At 45.4% G+C, this 23,050-nt stretch overlaps 1 protein-coding gene across 1 annotated transcript in view; it reads left to right on the top strand.

Annotated features, from left to right (window-relative positions):
• LOC138799246 (alpha-2-macroglobulin-like protein 1) overlaps positions 1-22,808 on the top strand; it is a 66,775-nt gene extending 43,967 nt beyond the window's left edge. The window contains exons 23-36 of the mRNA XM_069980162.1: positions 864-947; positions 1,634-1,810; positions 2,650-2,725; positions 5,023-5,179; positions 5,875-5,946; positions 7,607-7,760; positions 7,863-8,038; positions 9,252-9,467; positions 10,606-10,730; positions 12,143-12,233; positions 13,553-13,621; positions 14,608-14,710; positions 16,373-16,414; positions 22,700-22,808. Of these exons, the coding sequence (XP_069836263.1) occupies positions 864-947; positions 1,634-1,810; positions 2,650-2,725; positions 5,023-5,179; positions 5,875-5,946; positions 7,607-7,760; positions 7,863-8,038; positions 9,252-9,467; positions 10,606-10,730; positions 12,143-12,233; positions 13,553-13,621; positions 14,608-14,710; positions 16,373-16,414; positions 22,700-22,719 (1,562 nt within the window). The 3' untranslated portion in view covers positions 22,720-22,808. The remainder of the gene's footprint in view (positions 1-863; positions 948-1,633; positions 1,811-2,649; positions 2,726-5,022; positions 5,180-5,874; positions 5,947-7,606; positions 7,761-7,862; positions 8,039-9,251; positions 9,468-10,605; positions 10,731-12,142; positions 12,234-13,552; positions 13,622-14,607; positions 14,711-16,372; positions 16,415-22,699) is intronic.
• Positions 22,809-23,050: the final 242 nt, after the last annotated feature.

Genomic DNA, 23,050 nt, shown 5'->3' with positions numbered 1-23,050 from the left:
TGGAAGATCACATGAGCGGACCGGAAATCTTGGGGGGCCAAAAAAGGACAGGTAAGTATATTAGGAAAGGGTTAACCTTGGTTAACCCTTTGCATTAGCAATTTATTGATTTTTCCTGGAATACCCCTTTAAGCCTATCTCGCATATAGGTAAAATCAGTGAACGACTGTTTACACGGAACGATCGGCGAATTTTTGCGAACGACGAACGACGATTTAAGAACATGTTAAAAGTTCAAAATGAACGATTTCTCGCTCGTCATTCGATCGTTCGCCGCGTTTACACGTACGATTATCGTTCGAATTCGATCGTTATCGTGCAAATTCGCACAATAATCGCTCTGTGTAAACCCAGCATTGGATTAGGCAGTCTTCCGATGCAACAGATTACCAATCAGTCTAATGCTACGTTTACACGGAACGATAATTCACCCGATCGTACGATTAACGATGTCGGAGTAACGATTTGTTTTTCATAACGATCAGCGTTTAGATTCGTTGTGCGATCGTTTTGCGATCGCTTAAGCCTATCTCACACATTGGTTAAATCGGCGAACGACTGTTCACACGGAACGATCTGCGAATTATTTGCGAATGATCAACAACGATTTGAGAACTTGTTGAAAGATCAAAATTAATGATTTCTCGCTTGTCATTTGATCGTTCGCTGCGTTTACACGTACGATTATCATTCGAATTCGATCGTTATCGCGCAAATTCACACGATAATCGCTGTGATAAATCGGTTGTGTTTGAAGTCTGCATAAGTTTGCACTGTGTAAGAATTAGACAGTAAATATGAGCCATTGTGTTTCATCACAGCTCTATACAGTGATATTTTTGTATCATTCCCTATTATATTAGATCTCAATACAAGGCGAACAGTTACATTGGAGGTTTCAGAGAAAATGGTGCCAGGCTCGGACCAAGCCCTTATCACTGTTTTTGGTAAGAATTTTCTCTATACAAATTATACATAAATTAAAAGTATAAGCAATTATAACTTTGTAACATATCTTATTAGAAAAAAATGCATCTCAGCACCTAAGAGTCATATCATCTCCCCTCACCCTTCCTCCTGCACTGATCAGGTTACATTGTGGCCATAGATATATGAAGAGGAGAGGAGCTGAACATACAGTAGTTGTGGCTGCAGCTTGTGGCAAGTATTTTATCAAGCACCAGGTTTACAGGTTAGTTGTATGAGGGAGAGAAAAAAAACATCATAGGACAGTGCCTTGTGTTAGTAAGAGAAATAGCCCAGCTTAGTGCCCCTTTGGGCATATCCCCCCAATTTGGGGTACCATACCCACAAAACACAAAGCAACCCAGATTCTGTCAAAAGGAAGGGGGTCCATTGAAGACAATGTAGAGCATGCAGAAAAAAATAGCTGACCATAAAATGTGGAGCACAAATTTCTTCTGATAGCGTCAAAACTTATGGTCAGATATTTTTCCTGCATCCTCTATGCTGGTTACACCAGGTAGACTGCTCCTTGCTGCTCTATAATGTGCTCCATGCTGCTGCTGCTTCTATAAGGTACAGAGGAATAAGAGTAAACAAATTGTTCTATTTAGTGTGATAAAACTTCCAGATGAGTCTGTGCTCAGTATGATTTATGTTGTTTTGGTAGGTAACCTATTGGGCAGCGCCATTGCTAACATTGGGACATCCATAAACCTTCCAAGTGGATCTGGAGAGCAGAATTTAAAGGATTTTATTCCAATTTCCCATATTGTAAAATTTTTGGAAAGCATCAATGAACTGACACCTGAAATAAAAGAGAAAGCTAAGACCTATCTAACCAAAGGTGAGTTACATGGATGATTGTAAGGATAACAAAGGGTCTGATGGATCAAATTGTCTACAAAAATGGTGTCAAGAGAGGTGTGCTATTTGCCAAAATAGTTGAAGGATATTGTCAAGATTGATGACAGTACGTATTGATTCATGTTGTAAACAAAATTTTGGAAAAAATGTAGGAGACAGGGGCTGTCTACAACTATGATCTCCCCTGTATTCACCTATAAGGGAAAGAAGAAGAAAAGAGGAGGACTCCTGTTCTAATTGCAATTCATGCCATCTAAAAAACAAAAATTTGGGTCTTCCCTCCATGGCATTTTAAATGAATGAAGGGGCAGTATTAATGGCCGTGATGGTCAATTCCCTTTCTTCAAATTACGGTAACTGTTGTACAATAGTGGGCGCTATACTGTTACTGGAAAGGTTCCCTCTTCTCTTGTCTATGTCTTTAAAGCCAAGTTACCAGCGATCCAAGTGACATTGTTGGGGGTGACATATTATTGTCACATTTAGTCCTATCTGAATTTTTCAGGTTGCGGCTGTGTCCACACAGTTAATATTTTGATCAGTATTTTGCTCGGTATTTTTAGCCAAAACCAAAAGTGAAATGAGACAGAAAAAAAACTGGGAAAGCTGGAAAAAAACAATTATGTGTTTTGTGCCCTTGTTTTTACATTGCGGAAACATAGCATTACTGTGTTTTTATAGTATTATTGTGTTTTTAAGCCACTCCTATTAAAAAATACTGACCAAGACACAAAAATAGTTGTATTGGGTTTTATCACCTGTGCAGATTGGGAGATGTGAACAATTGAGCCCTAAAATATATTATATTTCGCCATCTAGGTTACCTTAGTCAGTTGACGTTTAAGAAAGATGACGGCTCTTACAGTGTGTACCATGGCATGCCCGGAAGCGCCTGGTAGGTACTGTTATGTCCAGGTGACTATTTAATTTACCAGTACTGCATATGAATGCGCACTTCTGTATCTATTTCATGTCAGTACTGCTTATTTTTGGGGCTATGTTCTTGATGATCTTGAACATTATTCATGGCCATCATTATCAATAGACAGCTGTCTTTTGGTCACCTGGAACTCAGTGGGAACATAGCTTGATACTGATACAAAGCTCCAGGCTAAAGCAAGCTAGTTAAAGGGGTGCTCCAGCGTGGGGGCACTTTTTGGGGGGGACCGGGGAGGAGGTGGCTGAAATAAAAGACGTCTACTTACCTCCCCGGTTCCAGCGGCGGGTCCCGCATAGCGGCGCTCCGGTGCCCGGCCGCTTCCTGGTGTCTGACGCCGCTACATCTCAGGGGCACATCTCAGGGCCACGCTACATCTCAGGGCCGCTCAGCCACTCAGTGAAGGAGGTGGGATTCGAGCGGACTTCAAACACATCCCGCCTCCTTCACTGAGTGGCTGAAAGGCCCTGAGACGTAGCTTCTTGGCGGCGTTAGACACCAGGTAGCGGCCGAGAACCGGGCACCGGAGCGCCGCGCTGAGGGACCCGCCGCCGGAACCGGGGAGGTAAATGGACGTCTTTTATTTCAGCCACCTCCTCCCCGGTCCCCCCAAAAAAGTGCCCCCACGCTGGAGCACCACTTTAAAGACTACCTATCATTTGGACAAACCTTTCATATTGTCATATCAGTTTGTATCATATAAGTTTGTTTCAGTGCGAGGTGGGAGTTAATACATTCCCGATTGGTCTTCATCTCCACTCTAAATGTAAAACAAGAAGTATACGGAATAATAATAGAAGTCAATGGGACATCATACAATTCCATAGACTTCCATTATAACTGCATACTGCTTAGAGTGGAGTGGAAGAGGCACAGTGGGGGAAATTTATCAAACATGAAATAAAGTCAAACTGAGCCAATCTCTCCTATAACATAGACATGGTAAGGGTTCCAGTCTCTCTTGCCCTTCCACTGTTGCAGAGCCCCAAATGTCTGTGTTGGGAGTTATAGTTTTTGGCACAAGGAAAGCAAGAGGTTGGAGACCACTAAAAAAAAAATTAGTGATGACGAACCATATATCTTGAACTATATTATGCAAAAATACTGCAGAGACACCATCACATGTTTCTCAACATCAGTGAGCTAGCAAAGCCTTCTACCTGGAAGGAACAACCAAGCCAAGGGGGGGGGGGCTGTCTCCCGTCAAAGAAACCACCTTCCAACAAGCCACAGTCAAAAATGACAGGACTTGGGAAATACCCAAGGTATCCATCCATAGACAGCTGTTTCAGGATATATTCCCCTCATCAGTGTGGAGTAGGATTCTGCCTAGTGGGAGTAAAGTCTAGTAAGTGCATTCCAAAAAATTATGGTTGACCTCAACCAAAACACTGCAGACACACCATCATCTGTTTCTCAACTTCAGTAAATCTAGCAACATTGTCCCTTGGGAAATCAAATATGCAAAAACTGCAGAGACACCATCACCCACACCATGTTTCTTACCATCAATGAACTAGACAGACCTTCTACTGGGAAGGAACAACCAAGACAAATGGGGTCTCCAGTCAAGATCACCACCTTCCAACAAGCCACAGTCAAAATTGGTACTTTTGTTGATCTCCCAAAAGTCAACCATCATTCTTTTGAAGGCACTTACTAGGCTTTGCTCCCACTAGCCAGAATCCTACTCCACACTGATGAGGGGCAAACACCCCAAAACAGGTGTTTGTGGATGGATACCTTGCTTGGGTATTTCCCAAGTCCTGTGATTTCTTTGACTGTAGCATGTGGCTTCCTTCACTACATACCTCCCTTGGGTTGGTTGTTCCTTCCCGGTAGAAGACACTTGATAGTGTCTCTGCAGTATTTTTGCATATTTGTTTTCCCACTGGGCAATGTTTCTAGATTCATTGGCATTGAGAAACATTTGATGGTGTCTCTGCAGTGCTTTGGTTGATCTCTCCGATGTCAAGCTTTATTCTTTCGAACTATATTATGTTCCAGGTTTCTGCTAGACCTTTACTATACCGACTAGTCCTAATAGTATATTATCATACTATATGTCCTTATCTGTACGATAAAAACTATATATTGTGTTCATTGGTAAAGGTGTTGCCTTACAAATACCAGACATAGCCCATGCAGAGATTCAGAGCTGATTCTTGGGGGAAAAAAAGGCAAATTCTTTTTACTTATCCTGCATAACTTCCTTCATTGAGTTAAAAGATGATTAAGTATTTCTCCTTTTTTAGGCTCACCGCCTTCACAATGAAAGCTTTTAGTCACGCCCAAAGCCTTATCTACATCCAGGAAAAGCATATTGACGATGCCGTAAAATGGCTCAGTAGTCTACAGCAGCCCAGTGGATGCTTTAAAGAAGTTGGGAAAATTTTTAACAACTACTTGCTGGTATGTATTAGCGTTTTATACAAAATGTTAGTTGATGGAAGTATGAGACTGTGTACTGTCATGATGAGCACCACAGGATAGGGGACATGTAAGAGACCGCGGGCGGTCTGACCTCCGTACATCACTCAGCTCTTTCCGGGGGCTCCATAGGAATAAATAGAGCCGTGGGTCACGTGCTGTATCGGCGGCTGTATTAATAACAACAAAGCCAGGGGGTCCATACGGAGATCAGCGGAGGAGAAGGGTGTATGGAGGTTGGCCCTCCTGAGATCTCATACTTATCCTCTATCTTGTGGATAGGGGACAATTTATTTTTTTCCTGGACAACCTCTTTAAAAATAAATTTGTAACTGTCTACAGCACCACTAGGGAGAGCTAATGAGATTATTGCATACTGGGTGGTTATACAGTACATTAAACTCAATAATGAATAAGAATTGAATCAGTACTAGAGCTCTAAATGCTCTGCAATGCTTATACAAGATCAATACAAGCTTCTGAGGTTTTATATGAAAAACAAATTCTTAGCACTGTGGTCAATGAGGGTTAGTATATGCAGTTTTTCACTCCATGTTCAAATAAACACTATTGTCATAGCGGGAAATTTAAATTTTTTAAATTTTTTTGCCACATGCAAAATGCCAAAACTAGACAACCTCTTCATTTTTGACACTTTTTTTTCCTTTTCTCTGTAGAAAGAAAATGATAATGTGACACTTACAGCGTACATAACAATAGCTCTTCTGGAACGTGGACAATTTTATAATGTAAGTCACCTTCCTAATGAATTTTGTATATTGGGATTGGTTTATGCGGAATCTGGGAGTATGACCTGTGACATATTCAGAACAAGATAAAAAGGAGTTATGTGCGTTTATATTATTGTACATAATTTAAAGGGATACACCCATCTGACAAAGTTATCTCCTAGCCAAAGAATGGTGCATAACTTGTTGAGGTTCAACTTTTGGGGCTCCCCACAATCCTGAGAATGGGGACCCCAGTTTCTTCTTAGAATGGAGCAGCACATTGCGCATGCACACTGCTGATCCATTCATTCTCTATGGGAGCTGTTGAATACTGTGGCTGTAGCATGCATGCACAACCTTCACTCTAATATGAGACCATGTTCTCAAGTTCAGGTAGGGCTCATTGGTGGAACACCCCTTGGATAGGGGATAACTTTCTCAGATGGGAAAACCCTTTTAAAGGATGAGCTTCTCAGCCCTTGTGGGGACATTACAACCCTGGATCGGATCGCATTTACGGGAAATAAACCTTTCATGCTCCTTATCTATGAACTACTCCAGCTACTTGGAACTACTACTTGGAAACACTTGCCTCATTTCCAATACTATTTCACTGTCTTTACATATGTGACACCATAGACCCATAGGTCCATAGCCTTCCTGACCACTGCTTTCAGGGTTAACTAAGTTGATTGTAGAAACTCTTTAATGAGGCGCCACGGGCTCTTCTTTTGCATATTCATGTTTCCCAGGGGGGCAATGTACCTAGGATTTCACTGCATTGAGCGCTTTCACTAGCAGCTGGTGGTGTTATCATTGGCTGGTCTCCCTGAGATCAGTGATCTGTTTCTCTTATAGCTCTACTAGGCATTGCTCCCACCTAGCCAGAATCCTGCTCCACACTGATGAGGGACAACACCCCGAAACAGCTGTATGTGGATGGTTACCTGGCCTTGGGGTTTCCCTTGTCATTACATTGACTTATAGGGCCACTTAATATGGTGGTTTTATTGATTTCCTTACAGGAGCCACCCCTTGGCTGGGTCCTTCCTGGAGGGATATCCGGCTAGTCCTGTGTTTGAAGACTCTTCAATATGGCTCCATGGGCTCTTCTTTTGCATATTCATGTTTCCCAGGGGGCAATGCACCTAGGATTCCACTGCATTGAGCGCTTTCACTAGCAGCCGGCAGTGTTATCATTGGCTGGTCTCCCTGAGATCAGCGATCTGTTTCTCTTATGGCTCTACTAGGCATTGCTCCCACCTAGCCAGAATCCTGCTCCACACTGATGAGGGACAACACCCTGAAACAGCTGTATGTGGATGAATACTTGGCCTTGGTTTATCCCTTGTCATTACATTGACTTATAGGGCCACTTAATTTGGTGGTTTTGGTGGTTTCCTTACAGGAGCCACCCCTTGGCTGGGTCCTTCCTGGAGGGATATCCAGCTAGTCCTGTGTTTGAAGACTCTTCAATGAGGCTCCACGGGCTCTTCTTTTGCATATTCATGTTTCCCAGGGGGCAATGCACCTAGGATTCCACTGCATTGATCACTTTTACTAACAGCCGGCAGTGTTATCGTTTGTTCTCCCTGAGATCAGTGTTCTGTTTCTCTTGTGATCTAGAAATATTTATACGTGGCAACCTTTATGTCCTCCTTCTATGTCATGTTTATAGGGTACACTTGTTGAGAATGCATTAAAGTGCCTGAAGAACGCGGTCAATGACGTGACATCTACCTACACTCAGGCCCTTCTCGCCTACGTGTTTGCTCTGTCAGGAGACAGTGATTTAACAATGCAAGTGCTGAAAAAAGACGCTATAGGGGAAGGTAATTGCATATGGATGATGATTTGGTATTGGTTTCTTATCTAATAATTACATTTCTAATGTTTGTCTTCACTTTGGTAACATGATGTATTATTTTTCTTAGATGGAAGCATGAACTGGGCAGAGAAGGATTATAGAAATGTTGAGATTGCCTCATATATTCTCCTTGCAGTGCTTGCAGATAAAACTACCTCACAAAGTCATGCTGAGGTGGTTTCTTCTATAGTCACCTGGATTATCAAACAGCAGGGACAATTTGGCGGCTTCTACTCTACTCAGGTTTTACTAATATTATAAGGAGACAATAATCATCATCATCATCATCAACCTTTATTATTAACCTTTATTAGCCTTTTGTTACATTGCATGAAGTTTTTCTCCATCTTAAAGGGGTTATCCGGATAAAAAAAACAATATTCTAAACAATCCCCCTTCCCAATACCACCCTTTGTCTAATACAGTGCTTCTCAATTCCAGTCCTCAGGCCTCACCAACAGGTCATGGTTTGAGGATTTCCCATACAAAGGACACCTGTGATAATACCTGATGCACTGAGTATAATTATATCACCTGTGAAATACTAAGGAAATCCTCAAAACATGACCTGTTGGTGAGGCCTGAGGCCTGGAATTGAGAAGCACCGGTCTTATATACACGTATAACCTATCTTGCACACTTTGCCTGTTTTTTTTTCTCATATTTACCGGCTCTGGACATCTAAATTCATCTTCTCTGTGTCCTCTCTGACAACACGCTGCTTCCTCTTCCCCCTCCCTTTGTAGACACGGGACATGTGATCTCCTCTCTGGGGGCTGGGTCAGCTGTCTATTGTCTATTGGTAACCTGACCCACAGGAGACATTATCTGCATCATCTCCTTGCACCTGTGCAGCTTCCATAGACTTACATGTGTCCCTGAATTTAGGTCTCTACAGTATGAAAAGTTATAGTTCTATCTTTGCTTGCTCTCAGTGACAGCTGTATGACAGCTATGTATATTGTAAGTGTTATGGATGTTGGATGGAGTCTGGATGGAACTAGAAGCTAGTATGAAATACATATTGGGTTATTTGATGCAAAACCAGTGAAAAAACAGTCCTGTGTTTACTGTTCAATAGTAATGACAGCAGTGGGCAGGAAAGAAAGCTAAGGGGGCGAGTACGCAAACAGACCAATCAGGGAGATGCATGAATGGAAATGTAATTTCCTGGCCGGCGCCATCTTGGATATAGATCAGCTTTTACAAAGGCTTGTAACTCAGGAATGGCAGCAGCTAGAAAGACAGAAGATGGCTCTATATATTCAGGGGGACATGTTGAGTAAGACCAGCTAGCCTCTTATTTTTTTTAGCTCTTAGGTGGATAACCTCTTTAAAGGGTGAAAGAATCTTATGGGTCAAATGAGTGGGTCACAGAAAGTTAATTAAATGTTTAATTTCCCATCCCAGACCGTGTAGATAGCCCCCTCTATTATTCCATGTAACTGTCTTGCAGGATACAGCGGTGGCACTTCAAGCACTGACAAAATATGCAAAAGCAACTTACGTAGACAATCTGGATGTAACTGTGTCAGTCAGATCCCTCTCTGGGTTTTATAAGCAGTTTCATGTGGACAAAAAGAACAGCCTCCTTATGCAAAGAGAGATATTACCTGATATACCTGGAGAGTATACACTGTCTGTTACAGGGACTGGCTGTGCATATATACAGGTAAGGTGAAAGCAACGTTTTTTCAAGTCAATGTAATATAATCATTTTAAGACAACTACAATAGCTGGACAATTTTCAGGATGGCGGGAGGGGGTCAATGTGGTTAAACTTACCCACCTGGTGGGTCTATAATGAATCAGTAGCTGAGGCAGGAACCCACTGCACCAGCTGATTGGCTAAGCAGAGACTGCTACAGTTTTAGCTCAGCCAATCAGCAGCTGCAGCAGTGTCCTGCCTCAGCCACTAATTGGCTCAGCGGACATTTAGGGGAGCCACACATCAAGATCAGTGTGCCAGGTCTGGTGATGAAAGAAGACATCTATGGTAAGTATAACCTCCCCTCCCCCTTTTCCCGCACTGCACCTCTCCTAGTAACCTAACCCACTTTCTTGCTGGCATGGGGGAAGTGCGAGATCAGCCTGGCCCCCAGGGGGTTGAGTAAGGATGCAATGCATCCTCACTTAATCCCCTGGAGGCCAGATTATTCAGTATGGCGCTCAAAGGATTAAGTGGGGATGCAGTGCATCCGCACTTAACCCCTTGGGTGACAGACTTTAAGCAGCTATTTGTACAGATGCTGTGCAGGCATTTCATAAACTTCCACTGACTTCCTGCTTACATCTTGCCATAAAAAAAAAACATGGCGTATTTCTTTTTTGCTCTTTTTGCTAAATTTTGAGTGTGAAACCAGCTGTAGCCCATATTCCCAAATGCCAAGAAACACACAGATGAAACCACACAGTTTGTTTACCGAAACCCATGTGATATCGCTGATAATCTCAGCAATATCACATTGTTAAATGCATGGGGAGCAGTTTCGGCAAGGTATGTTCCTCGCCATATGGAAACGCAGCCTAAGAGCTACAGTGTTCACATGGATAAAACCTGCATAGTTTTGTTATGCAGAAACAACACCAATTCCCACATCAGAAACAATGAAGTTTTACCTTACAAACCATCTGCCATTGATTTCAGTGGAAAACATGAGGAAAAGCATATTTTTATTAAAAATGTGCTGTAATGTCTACACAGTAAAAGAAATAATGTCTTATACTGAGTTTTAACAAAAATCTATTTCAGTGTTGTTACTGAAAACCAAACTCTGTTTTGTACTTTTATGCTATGAATCTATCTGCAGACATATTTGAAATACCATACGACTGTTGCCAAATCTGATGCCTTCTTCAGCCTCAATGTCAGTACACAGCCATCAGTCTGCGCCAATGAAGCAAAGACAGGATTGGACATACTAGTGGAGGCCAGGTAAGAAAGAGTTCATTTATAAGGGGTGGCATATTTCAGATGCAGGGTTATTGTTGTAACATTTTCACCAGACTTCTGCTCTGTAGGCTTCACTTCTAAATTTTAGTTCTCCTTGAGCCAGTGGGTATAGACCAGTGCTTCTCAAACTGTGAAGCGGGCCCCACCAGTGAGGCGCCCCCTAGTTGTTGGTGAGGCCCAGCTGGGGGGGGGGGGAAGTTTTCACAAAAGTAACTATGATCTGCTTAGTCCTTTTGCTGTTTGCAAAAATCTCCATTTTAGCAACATTATTAACTTATTTTGTACTCGCTTTATTAGTACATAGAGCTTGGGAGACTGGTGAAAGGTAGTCCTAGCATTATTTCCAGCTTTTAAATGGACTTTCACCACAGATAGTGAGGCCCAGGCTCCCTCTTGGTCAGTCTGGTGAGGCCCAGGTATTGCCTTGGTCTGTTGGGTGAGGCTCCAGTAGAAAAAGTTTGAGAAGCGCTGGTATAGACTAACCTCTATTATGTCCTCCATACACTGCACACACACAGACATCAAAGGGAGCTCCATATATCACCATTACATATATCCAAAAGTAGAAGCAGCATGGATGACATTATAGAGCAGTATTAAGCAGTGTAATCCGTGAATTATTTATATATAGTATAGTGAAACCCTTCTGGAAAACCACCTATTTGAGAACAACACCTTTTGTTAAGACTAAACTCCCTGTGATATTCACAATTTATTATACATAATGGCCATCTTCTTTGAGAAGACCACTTGTCAGAGCATTACTTTTTAGTAAAATTTTGGGTGGGCGTTTTACTGTATAAACATTATTTTAAGCTGTCGGAGCCTCTTACTCTTATGTATCTATCTTCCTTCATCTCTTTCCAGCCACTCCCCCCTCACTTTACTGCTATAACCCGATAACAGATGAGCCTAATATATGGAAAAGGAGGCATTTTTCTCTGATAAGATACATTGCAAATTTTCTTACAATAATTTTAACTATTGACTTGGCCTAGTCTATGATTAGTTTATCTTCATAAGGCCCTTCAAATAAAGAAAAAATGTACAATGTGGACAAATCATTTTTTATTCACATCATTGGTGATTTAATTAGGTATTTTAGTTATGTGTTTGCTGCGAAAAAATAGTAATGATGATGGTCTTAAAAGTAATGGCTTATGTACATATGCCAATTTACTGCACCATTTTATACATAGCCCTGAAAGAACTACCAAAGAGATAGATAAATATAACAAACCTCTTTGGAGTCTGTCTGTATGGTCGGAATGTGATGTGGCCTGTAGGACAGGGGCCAGGCTGCTATGCAGAAACCTGTGCACACAGAGCAGTCATATGCATAAAAAGCTCAATCCCTTTTGAAATCTTTTTGCCCTTGGTTTATTTTGTTGCAGTTATTCAGGTGAACGGACTACAACCAATACAGTTATAATAGAGATACAACTTCTATCAGGGTTTCTTCCTAAAAAAGAAAGTGTGAAAAAGGTAAGGCATGAGTTTTATCAACTTATATGGAGCACACAGTGATTTCAGTGCTTGTGATATCTCTATAAAATGTTGCAGAATTACAATAACAGTTGTCCTAAATAACCTTTATTATTTATACGTGCACCTTTTGTCATGGGGTTAATGTTCAGTTTATTCAACACAGCCACTGCAATACTACTACCTGCTACACCACCCATACTTACATAAAGAACAGTGGGTTTCATTGTGACACAGAGCATAAGACTGATGTCAGCCCCCCTTCCTGCTCCGTCCGTCACTGATCACCACATTACACTTTTTAAAATGGAAGAAATGTAGGTTGCTGCGTAATATCTACATTTATACTAAAGGATCACCTCTGAGATTATGCAGCACACACAGAGAATGCCGAATGGAAAGAGAGATGAGCTACTGGCACAGGCTCTCTCTCCTACTTTAAGCTTAGATGTAATTTAAATGTCATTTTTCAGAAATCTATAAACATCAATAGTGCAAGCAATTTTAAGGAATTCTGTAATAGGTTTTATTAAGCAAAAGAGTTTCCTTCTTTACTGAAAAGGCTGTTTTCCTACCTCCCCTTTAACTTCAGAAAAAGCAGGATTTCTGTGTTCATTATGCTCTATGGAGAGGGGAGGGGCCGAGGGGGATGAGGGAGCAGGGAGAGGAGAAAAGGAAGTCCTGCAAAACACAACATCCTGCAATCTCCCTTAACCAACCTCCCAGACTAGCACTGACCGTTCTGACCTCTGAATTCAGCATTTTATGTGCCCAGACAGTCTCCAAAATGTACAGCTGCTTCTCTGCTCTCCCTGCTCACTCACCCCCCTCGGCCCCTCCCCCCTCCATAGGTTATAATCGACCCAGCAAACCCATGTTCACTTTGCTCTTCTGTAATGAAGACAGCTTTACCTGATAATGCATAGATAAGAAGTGAGGGGGGATGGGGGGAGGAGGCTGGGAAATAGCTTTTTGAGTACAGAAAGAGGTTTTGTTAGGCGAAAAAGCCTATCAGAGAGTTTCTTAAAAACGCTTATACTATTGATTTCTGTAAAAAAATAAAAATAAATGACAGTTACACTTTAAGCTGTGCCTGTGTCCATTCCTACGTAACCCTGGAAGAGACAGTCACCTGAGGTTCCTGAGGTAGGAATCGAGTGGATTTTTTTAAACTTCCCAACATTCCAACCAGTCTGTCATAGCTTCATAAATATGTAGTACCTAAGCACCAGCTAAGCCCTAGCAATTATTTTATCAGTGACTATTTTCAGCTCACATTGTGATTTATTTGTATTTTTTATTTTTGTAATTTTCTGTAGTTAAGAGAAAATCCTAATGTGAAAAGAACAAAGATCACACCGGAGAAAGTTATCATTTTCTTGGATACGGTAATATGACTTTTTAATGCATTTAAAATACCAGCTCATTTCTAGTTGTTTAGTATTCCTAAAAGGGAAGAATTGTCTGAAAAATAACCCAAGTTTACATTAAAAATTCAATTCAAAACTGAACAAAAAATAAATTAATATATATTTTTAAATCCAATTTTTATTTTTAATGTAATTATCTATACAAAAAAGAAATCACAGCGACCACTAGGCTACAACTGGTGTCAGAAAGTTATACATATTTGTAAATTACTTCTATTTAAAAAAATCTCAAGCCTTCCAGTATTCATCAGCTGCTGTATATCCTGCAGGAAGTGGCACATTCTCTACAATCTGACACAGTGCTCTCTGCTGCAACCTCTGTCTGAGACAGGGATTTGCTACAGCTCTGGACAGTTCCTGTCATGGACAGAGGTGGCAGAAGAGAGCTTTGTGTCAGACTAGAAAGAATACACCACTTCCTGCAGGACATACAGCAGCTGATAAGTACTGGAAGAGATTTTTCAATAGGTGTAATTTACAAATTTATGTAACTTTCTGACACCAGTTGATGGTAGATTTGTTTTTGCTGAAGTACCCCTTTAAGTAGCTGTTTAATAGTAGCCGAAGTTACATATCCTTTCACTGCATGACAGCCAGATTACTCAAACAGACAGACATACAGTATTAAAGGAGCTGTCTGGTGTTTAATTTGTATTTAAAGGCTCAGATCCGTGTTCTCATCCTGGATCCGCTGCTGGTTTTTACTTCTTTATTCCTCTTGACACAGGACATGTGACTACTACAGCCAATCACTGGCTCTGGTGAGTGACAGCAGCAGTCACATGTCTTATTTCAAGCGGGACCAGGACATGTCCCTCTCGTAGGAGACAGATAATACAGTCATAATGAGTTGGTCCCTCCAGCCGCTCTTCCTGCTGCTGCTGCTGTAGTAGTAGTAGCGATAGTTGCCCATTGCTAATCATGTGTCTTTTGGTTATGCACAGCTCACCCATGAAACTGAGAGTTTAAGAATCTCCATCAAGCAAGAATTATTGGTGAAAAATCTGCAAGCTGCAAAAGTGAAGATTTATGACTACTATGCCCCAGGTGTGTCTATTCTTTATATTGGGATAGATATACAGTATGTGTATCCCAGGCAGGTCTACATTTACTTACTGTGGATTTACCTACCACATCTGCTGACAGTTCATTCCAAGCATCTACTACTCCTAAACTGTGGATTTACCTACCACATCTGCTGACAGTTCATTCCAAGCATCTACTACTCCTAAACTCTTCCTTTCTGAAGTCTAGCTAACACAGGACTAGGGATGGCCCGAACCTGCGGGAGGACCGCCTGAAAAATTGGGATACAGCCATAGCCATAGGCTGTATCCCAGTTTTCCAGACGGTCCTCCCGCTTTATCCACCCTCTCCACAGAGGTTTAAGACAGCGGAAATCATTGCCGAGAGTCCGGGTTCGTATGAACCCGAACCTCGGCAGGTTCGGACCATCCCTACACAGGACCTCCGTTCTTATATCCAGATAAAGGACTTAACAAGTGCCCGATTTTACTCTTGAAGACATTGGCCCACATTTTCAAGTGAAAACTTAGACTAGACACACTTTAAATGTGCCAGATTTATCAGATAAACACACGGAGGTCCACCAGAATTTTCAGCCAGATCAAGATGCAATTTTTAGTGCAGAGTAGGCCACGCCCCTGTTTGCATAAACCACACCCCTTTTCATATAAGGCAGAACATTGTCTAAAAGTGGTGGAAAAGTGTCTAAAATGCATAACAGACGTAGAGGAACGTCCACCGCGCCACTTTTCAGCCAAAATTCTGGCCGATACTCATTAGTAAATCTGGGCCATTGTATTGAACATGTTTTCAGAATAACTAAATCATTTTCCATGTTCCAGACAAATGAATATCAACCCTATGACAAACATTCATGTCTGTAGAATGCTTGGTAGTATTTAGAAGCTACATAGAGCTTTGGATAGGGGATCATTTTTTGAGTTGGGAAGAAATACAAAAACTAAAGTAATAACACTAACAACAGGGAGATATTGCCCCTGTGCAGTATTCTCTGCATGTGTAATACAGAGTTATGGGATTCTTGCAGAGATGCAGCGATTACTTTTAGTCAGTAGATTGTATAGTAAAAGAGGTGGAGCTCAGTGTTCCTTGTCTTCTTGTAATAAGGCTATGGATGTGGACGTGCTCTTCTCGTAATTTATCCTTGGGCCATGCTCAGGAGTGGAGTCTATGTACTCCCTAGGCCAATGATGGTGAACCTGGGAAATCCAGCTGTTGTAAAACTACAATTCCCATTATACCTGGGCAAGCAAAGCCATATTTTTGGTTGTCCAGACATGATGGAAATTGTAGTCTTGCAACAGCTGAGGTGTCGAAGGTTCCAGATCCCTGGTCTAGGTTTTCACTGTTTACACAGCGCCAGGGTATGGAAGGTAGACTTACAGTAGCTTTTACAGGGTACTAGTTTGCTTTCCTAGATTGGTGCCGGTGTGGGTAATTCTTGGCCAAGATGATCAGATGGTTAAATGGCACGGAAGGCAGGTCAAGGTCCAGGCGAGACAACAAATTTAAGAATCAGGTTTTAGGCCAAAAAGTCGAGGTAAGAGGATTATAGAGAATGGGAATAATATAGAGAGAAGCTAGTTCATTAACATTTTGTTATGTGTATGCTATTAAATGCTGTCCAGTTATCAGTTCATATTCTGTTTCTTCCAATTCTAGAAGAGCATGCGGTAACCAGCTACAGCTCCCCCTGCAGTACAGGTAATTCATAACATCATATCAAGCTTCAAAACTAGTTATTTTCTCTTAAAGAGTCACTGTCGTATATATATATATATATATATATATTTTTTTTTTTTTTTTTTTTGCAGAAATCAATAGTCCAGGCGATTTTAAGAAACTTTGTAATTGGGTTTATTAGCCAAATCTGCCATTATCTGCATGTAAAAAGCCTTTTCCCAGGTCCCCCCCTCCTTCCTCTTTTTCATCCACTACAAAAAATCTGAAAATTGTGACTTGTTGCAGGAGTCGTCCCCTGTCTGCTCTAGGGAGAGGGGAGGGGGGAGGAGGAAGGAGGGAGTTAGCCGGCAGCAGAAAGCAGATAACAGAGGATTACAGGCACGGAGCTGGGTGACAGCTGTAATCTGAGCTCAGACAGGTCACTGGTGAATGTCACAGGAGATATCCCGTGAGGGATTTGTAGATTAACTCTTTGTTGTCCTGTTTTGGTCTTTTCCTTAGCTCTCTCCATAGGAGAACAATGAAGACAGGGGGGAGAGCTTCAAACTGCTTTTTCATGATAAAAATGCATTTTTCGGATAATAAACCCAATTACAAAGTTTCTTAAAATCGCATGGACTATTGATTTCTGCAACAAAAAAAAAATTCACGACAGTGACACTTTAAATTGTCTTAATGTATTTGGGGAAAAAACATTAAATAACAAATGCAATCCAGACCCAATACAAGTTTAGATGTTTGGTCCATTAAAGGAACGGTCTTACCTCAATGGTGTAGTAAGAAAGAGTAATACAGGGACCAGCACTACTCTATTTGCATACAGCGGCAGTAGTGCTCTCACATATGGACCTTGTGGGAAGCTGGCGTAATCAATGGGAGCCATGGTGGTGCTCAACGTCAGAAGCAACAGTTCATAGATAACAATCTCTATCAGAAGATGAGTAAAGTTGCGGCACTCACCAGATCTTCTCTTTAAGCTTTATTGCAGTATTCGGTACAGCCGGACGATAAACAGGTGAGGGAGAACATACAAGGGTGCACAAAGCGACGGCTGTTTCGTGGGCAAGCCCCCTTCGTCACGGGTGAAGACGAAGTGACAGAGTGTGTTTGCACACAAAGCGTCCGTTGCTTTGTGCACCCTTGTATGCAGGGCCGCCATCAGAAATTTCAGGGATTAGGGATGTGGGGGCAGACAGGGTGCAGGGATCAGGGATGTGGGGGCAGACAGGGTGCAGGGATCAGGGATGTGGGGTCAGACAGGGTGCAGGGATCAGGGATGTGGGGGCAGACAGGGTGCAGGGATCAGGGATGTGGGGTCAGACAGGGTGCAGGGATCAGGGATGTGGGGGCAGACAGGGTGCAGGGATCAGGGATGTGGGGGCAGACAGGGTGCAGGGATCAGGGATGTGGGGGCAGACAGGGTGCAGGGATCAGGGATGTGGGGGCAGACAGGGTGCAGGGATCAGGGATGTGGGGTCAGACAGGGTGCAGGGATCAGGGATGTGGGGGCAAGCAGAGTGCTGACAAAGTGCAAGGAGGTTGGGGCTGACAGGGTGCAGGGATTGCACCCCCCCAGCACACATCATCCCTCCCCCCCCAGCACACATCATCCCCCCCAGCACACATGCACACATCATCCCCCCCCAGCACACATGCACACATCATCCCCCCCCAGCACACATGCACACATCATCACCCCCAGCACACATGCACACATCATCCCCCCCAGCACACATCATCAGCACACATCATCCCCCCCCAGCACACATCATCAGCACACATCATCCCCCCAGCACACATCATCCCCCCCAGCACACATGCACACATCATCCCCCCCCAGCACACATCATCCCCCCCAGCACACATGCACACATCATCCCCCCCCCAGCACACATGCACACATCATCCCCCCCAGCACACATGCACACATCATCCCAGCACACATGCACACATCATCCCCCCCAGCACACATGCACACATCATCCCAGCACACATGCACACATCATCCCCCCCAGCACACATGCACACATCATCCCCCCCAGCACACATGCACACATCATCCCCCCCAGCACACATGCACACATCATCCCCCCCAGCACACATGCACACATCATCCCCCCCAGCACACATGCATACATCATCCCCCCCAGCACACATGCATACATCATCCCCCCCAGCACACATGCACACATCTTCCCCCCCAGCACACATGCACACATCATCCCCCCCCAGCACACATGCACACATCATCCCCCCCAGCACACATGCACACATCTTCCCCCCCAGCACACATGCACACATCATCCCCCCCAGCACACATGCACACATCATCCCCCCAGCACACATGCACACATCATCCCCCCAGCACACATGCACACATCATCCCCCCCAGCACACATGCACACATCATCCCCCCCAGCACACATGCATACATCATCCCCCCCAGCACACATGCATACATCATCCCCCCCAGCACACATGCACACATCTTCCCCCCCAGCACACATGCACACATCATCCCCCCCCAGCAGGGGTGATTCTAGCCTCTCTGCTGCCCGAGGCGAACTATAGAATGACGCCCCCCCCCCCCGTCAATCCGCCCACATTATAATCCACTACTGCCCCCCCCCCACTGCTGTCCCCAATAAACATAATGTTTGGTCCCTTGCTGCACAGAGGATGTCAGGAGAGGAGGGGGCTGACTTTATAGGAGAGGTCCCAGCAGCACAGAGGATGTCAGGAGAGGAGGGGGCTAATCCTATAGGAGAGGTCCCAGCAGCACAGAGGATGTCAGGAGAGGAGGGGGCTAATCCTATAGGAGAGGTCCCAGCAGCACAGAGGATGTCAGGAGAGGAGGGTGCTAATCCTATAGGAGAGGTCCCAGCAGCACAGAGGATGTCAGGAGATGAGGGTGCTAATCCTATAGGAGAGGTCCCAGCAGCACAGAGGATGTCAGGAGAGGAGGGTGCTAATCCTATAGGAGAGGTCCCAGCAGCACAGAGGATGTCAGGAGAGGAGGGTGCTAATCCTATAGGAGAAGTCCCAGCAGCACAGAGGATGTCAGGAGAGGAGGGTGCTGATCTTTTAGGAGAGGTCACAGCAGCACAGAGGATGTCAGGAGAGGAGGGTGCTGATCTTTTAGGAGATGGTCCCCCTCTTCCCCCCTTATAGATGGTCCCCCTCTTCCCCCCCTTATAGATGGTCCCCTCTCTCTTATAGATGGTCCCCCTCTCCCCCCTCCCTTATAGATGGTCCCTCCCTTATAGATGGTCCCCCTCTTTCCCCTCCCTTATAGATGGTCCCCCTCTTTCCCCTCCCTTATAGATGGTCCCCCTCTTTCCCCTCCCTTATAGATGGTCCCCCTCTTCCCTCTCTCTCCCCCCCTTATAGATGGTCCCCCTCTTTCCCCCCCCCTTATAGATGGTCCCCCTCTTCCCCCCCCTTATAGATGGTCCCCCTCTTCCCCCCCTTATAGATGGTCCCCTCTCCCTTATAGATGGTCCCCCTCTCCCTTATAGATGGTCCCCCTCTCCCCCTCCCTTATAGATGGTCCCCTTTCCCTTATAGATGGTCCCCCTCTCCCCCCTCCCTTATAGATGGTCCCCCTCTTCCCCCCCTTATAGATGGTCCCCCTCTTCCCCCCCTTATAGATGGTCCCCTCTCCCTTATAGATGGTCCCCCTCTCCCCCCTCCCTTATAGATGGTCCCTCCCTTATAGATGGTCCCCCTCTTTCCCCTCCCTTATAGATGGTCCCCCTCTTTCCCCTCCCTTATAGATGGTCCCCCTCTTCCCTCTCTCTCCCCCCCTTATAGATGGTCCCCCTCTCCCCCCTCCCTTATAGATGGTCCCCCTCTTCCCCCCCTTATAGATGGTCCCCCTCTTCCCCCCCTTATAGATGGTCCCCCTCTTCCCCCCCCCTTATAGATGGTCCCCCTCTTCCCCCCCTTATAGATGGTCCCCTCTCCCTTATAGATGGTCCCCCTCTCCCCTATAGATGGTCCCCCTCTCCCCCCCCCCCTTATAGATGGTCCCCCTCTCCCCCCCCCCCTTATAGATGGTCCCCCCCCTTATAGATGGTCCCCCTCTTTCCCCCCTCCCTTATAGATCGTCCCCCTCTTTCCCCCCTCCCTTATAGATGGTCCCCTTCCCCCCCCTCCCTTATAGATGGTCCCCCTCTCCCCCCCCCCTTATAGATGGTCCCCTTCCCCCCCCCTACCTTATAGATGGTCCCCCTCTTTCCCCCCTCCCTTATAGATGGTCCCCCCCCCCCCCCCCTGCACAGCAGATAAAACAAGAAACAGCACATAACTCACCTGCCCTCCGTTCCCCCGTCGAGCCTCTCTGGTCTGGTCCCGGCTGATGTGCGGCTGCCCGGGGTGTCCCGTCCTGTCCCCGGCAGCGCGCGCATCAGAGAGCTCCCCGTGTGCCTGTGGCTGTGACTTCCGGCGCACGGGGATCTCTCTGATGCGCGCGCTGCCGGGGACAGGATGGGACACCTCCGGCAGCCGCACATCAGCCGGGGGACTAAGGCTGCATTCCACGTTCCGTGATCCTGTCGGATCACGGACGTGGAATGCATGTACTGGAGCCCCCCCGCCCCCGGGCAGTATCTGTAATGAGATGCTGTGAGCGGGGGGGACTGTATTCATAAGCGCCGCGCTGTAGTATCAGCACCGCGCGGCTGATTCATTACAGGGCGGCGCTTATGAATACAGTCTCTGCCGCTCACAGCATCTCATTACAGATACTGCCGGGGGGCGGGGGGGCTCCAGTACAGTCAGTGGCGGATTATAATGTGGGCGGCCGCCCGAACCGCCCATATTATAATCTGCCACTGAATGCCGCCCCCACGAAGACAGCTGGTGGCGCCGCCTGAGGCAGACGATTCAAGTCGCCTCATGATTGCGGCGCCCCTGCCCCCCAGCACACATGCACACATCATCCCCCCCAGCACACATGCACACATCTTCCCCCCCAGCACACATGCACACATCATCCCCCCCAGCACACATGCACACATCATCCCCCCCAGCACACATGCATATATCATCCCCCCCAGCACACATGCATACATCATCCCCCCCAGCACACATGCATACATCATCCCCCCCAGCACACATGCACACATCATCCCCCCCCAGCACACATGCACACATCATCCCCCCCAGCACACATGCACACATCTTCCCCCCCAGCACACATGCACACATCATCCCCCCCAGCACACATGCACACATCTTCCCCCCCAGCACACATGCACACATCATCCCCCCCCAGCACACATGCACACATCATCCCCCCCCAGCACACATGCACATATCATCCCCCCCCCAGCACACATGCACATATCATCCCCCCCCAGCACACATACACATATCATCCCCCCCCAGCACACATCATCCCCCCCCCCAGCACACATGCACATATCATCCCCCCCCCCCGCACACATGCACATATCATCCCCCCCCAGCACACATACACATATCATCCCCCCCCCAGCACACATGATTACACACACATCAACACTTACTTGCTGGGAAGCTCCAGGACCCATGTGCTTCCTGTTTTCCTACTGGTCCTCACACAGCGGCTCCGGGCCCCTCCCCCTTCTCCGACATTGCAGCACAGGAGAAAGCTGCCCGGAAGGTTGTGTGGGGCGGGGGAGGGGCCCGGGGGAGTGAGGAAGAGGAGGGGGCCCTGGGAGAGTGAGGAGGAGGCCCTGTGTCTTCCTGCCTGTGCGGTACAGCTGTCAGGAGCTTACACACAGGTAGGCTGGACTGCCGGGCCCCCCTGGATGCTAGTTTTAGCCCGGGCCCCTGACAGCTGTACCACCAATACTGCCCTGATGGCGGCCCTGCTTGTATGTCCTCCCTTACCTGTTTATTGTCCGGCTGGACTTTTATGTACCAAAAACTGCAATAAAGCTTGAAGAGAAGATCTGGTGAGTGCCGCAACCTCAATGGTTCTGCTTCGTTTAAGCTGGCCTACCAAATAGCAGATCGCTGAGGGTGGTCAGTCAGCTGTTATTGCCAAGGGAAGTTGCCAATGACCTTATGTTTCTTCTTCAGTGACCACTGACTGAACATGTAAAGTTATATAGTAGCTATTCCTTTAAATGATGAACTATGTAATACTACTGTATGTATGATAGGGTGCAGTGGTGGTAGTACTAAGAATCATAAGGACAGACGGCACTCTGCTGTCCCATCCCCCACTAGGCAGATGTACCATGTACAGAACCGGTTGGACATGATCTTTCGAAGTAAATGTTATATTTTCTAACTATGCTTTTTTTTTCTTTATAGAGAATGTAAAGGAGAGTTAAAAGTGCACATCACTTAAGGCAATAGTCACCCAAAGCTGCAATGGCATTTCTTAATGAATAATATTTGAATAAATGGCAAGTCATCGCTATATTGAGATATGTCATTATTGTTGGATGTGTTTCACCATTGTTTAGTTCAAAGTGTGTGTGTATAAGCATGTGTGTTGTGTGTGTGTATGTACCAACAAGTCAACCCCTGTTAGGGCTGCGGCGGCGTCCCATGCTCCGGGTCGCCGCACCCGCTCTCCCCGACGGCTGTCTTCTGCAGACACTGGAGCCCTCATAAAGGGGTCTGGCACTGGTGCTTTGGCCCCTGGGGATGCCTCACCTA

This window comes from Dendropsophus ebraccatus, chromosome 8 (genome assembly GCF_027789765.1).
Source record: "Dendropsophus ebraccatus isolate aDenEbr1 chromosome 8, aDenEbr1.pat, whole genome shotgun sequence".
NCBI lineage: Eukaryota > Metazoa > Chordata > Amphibia > Anura > Hylidae > Dendropsophus > Dendropsophus ebraccatus.
The sequence above is the reverse complement of the archived record's forward strand: the minus strand, read 5'-3'. Positions and strand labels throughout refer to the sequence as shown.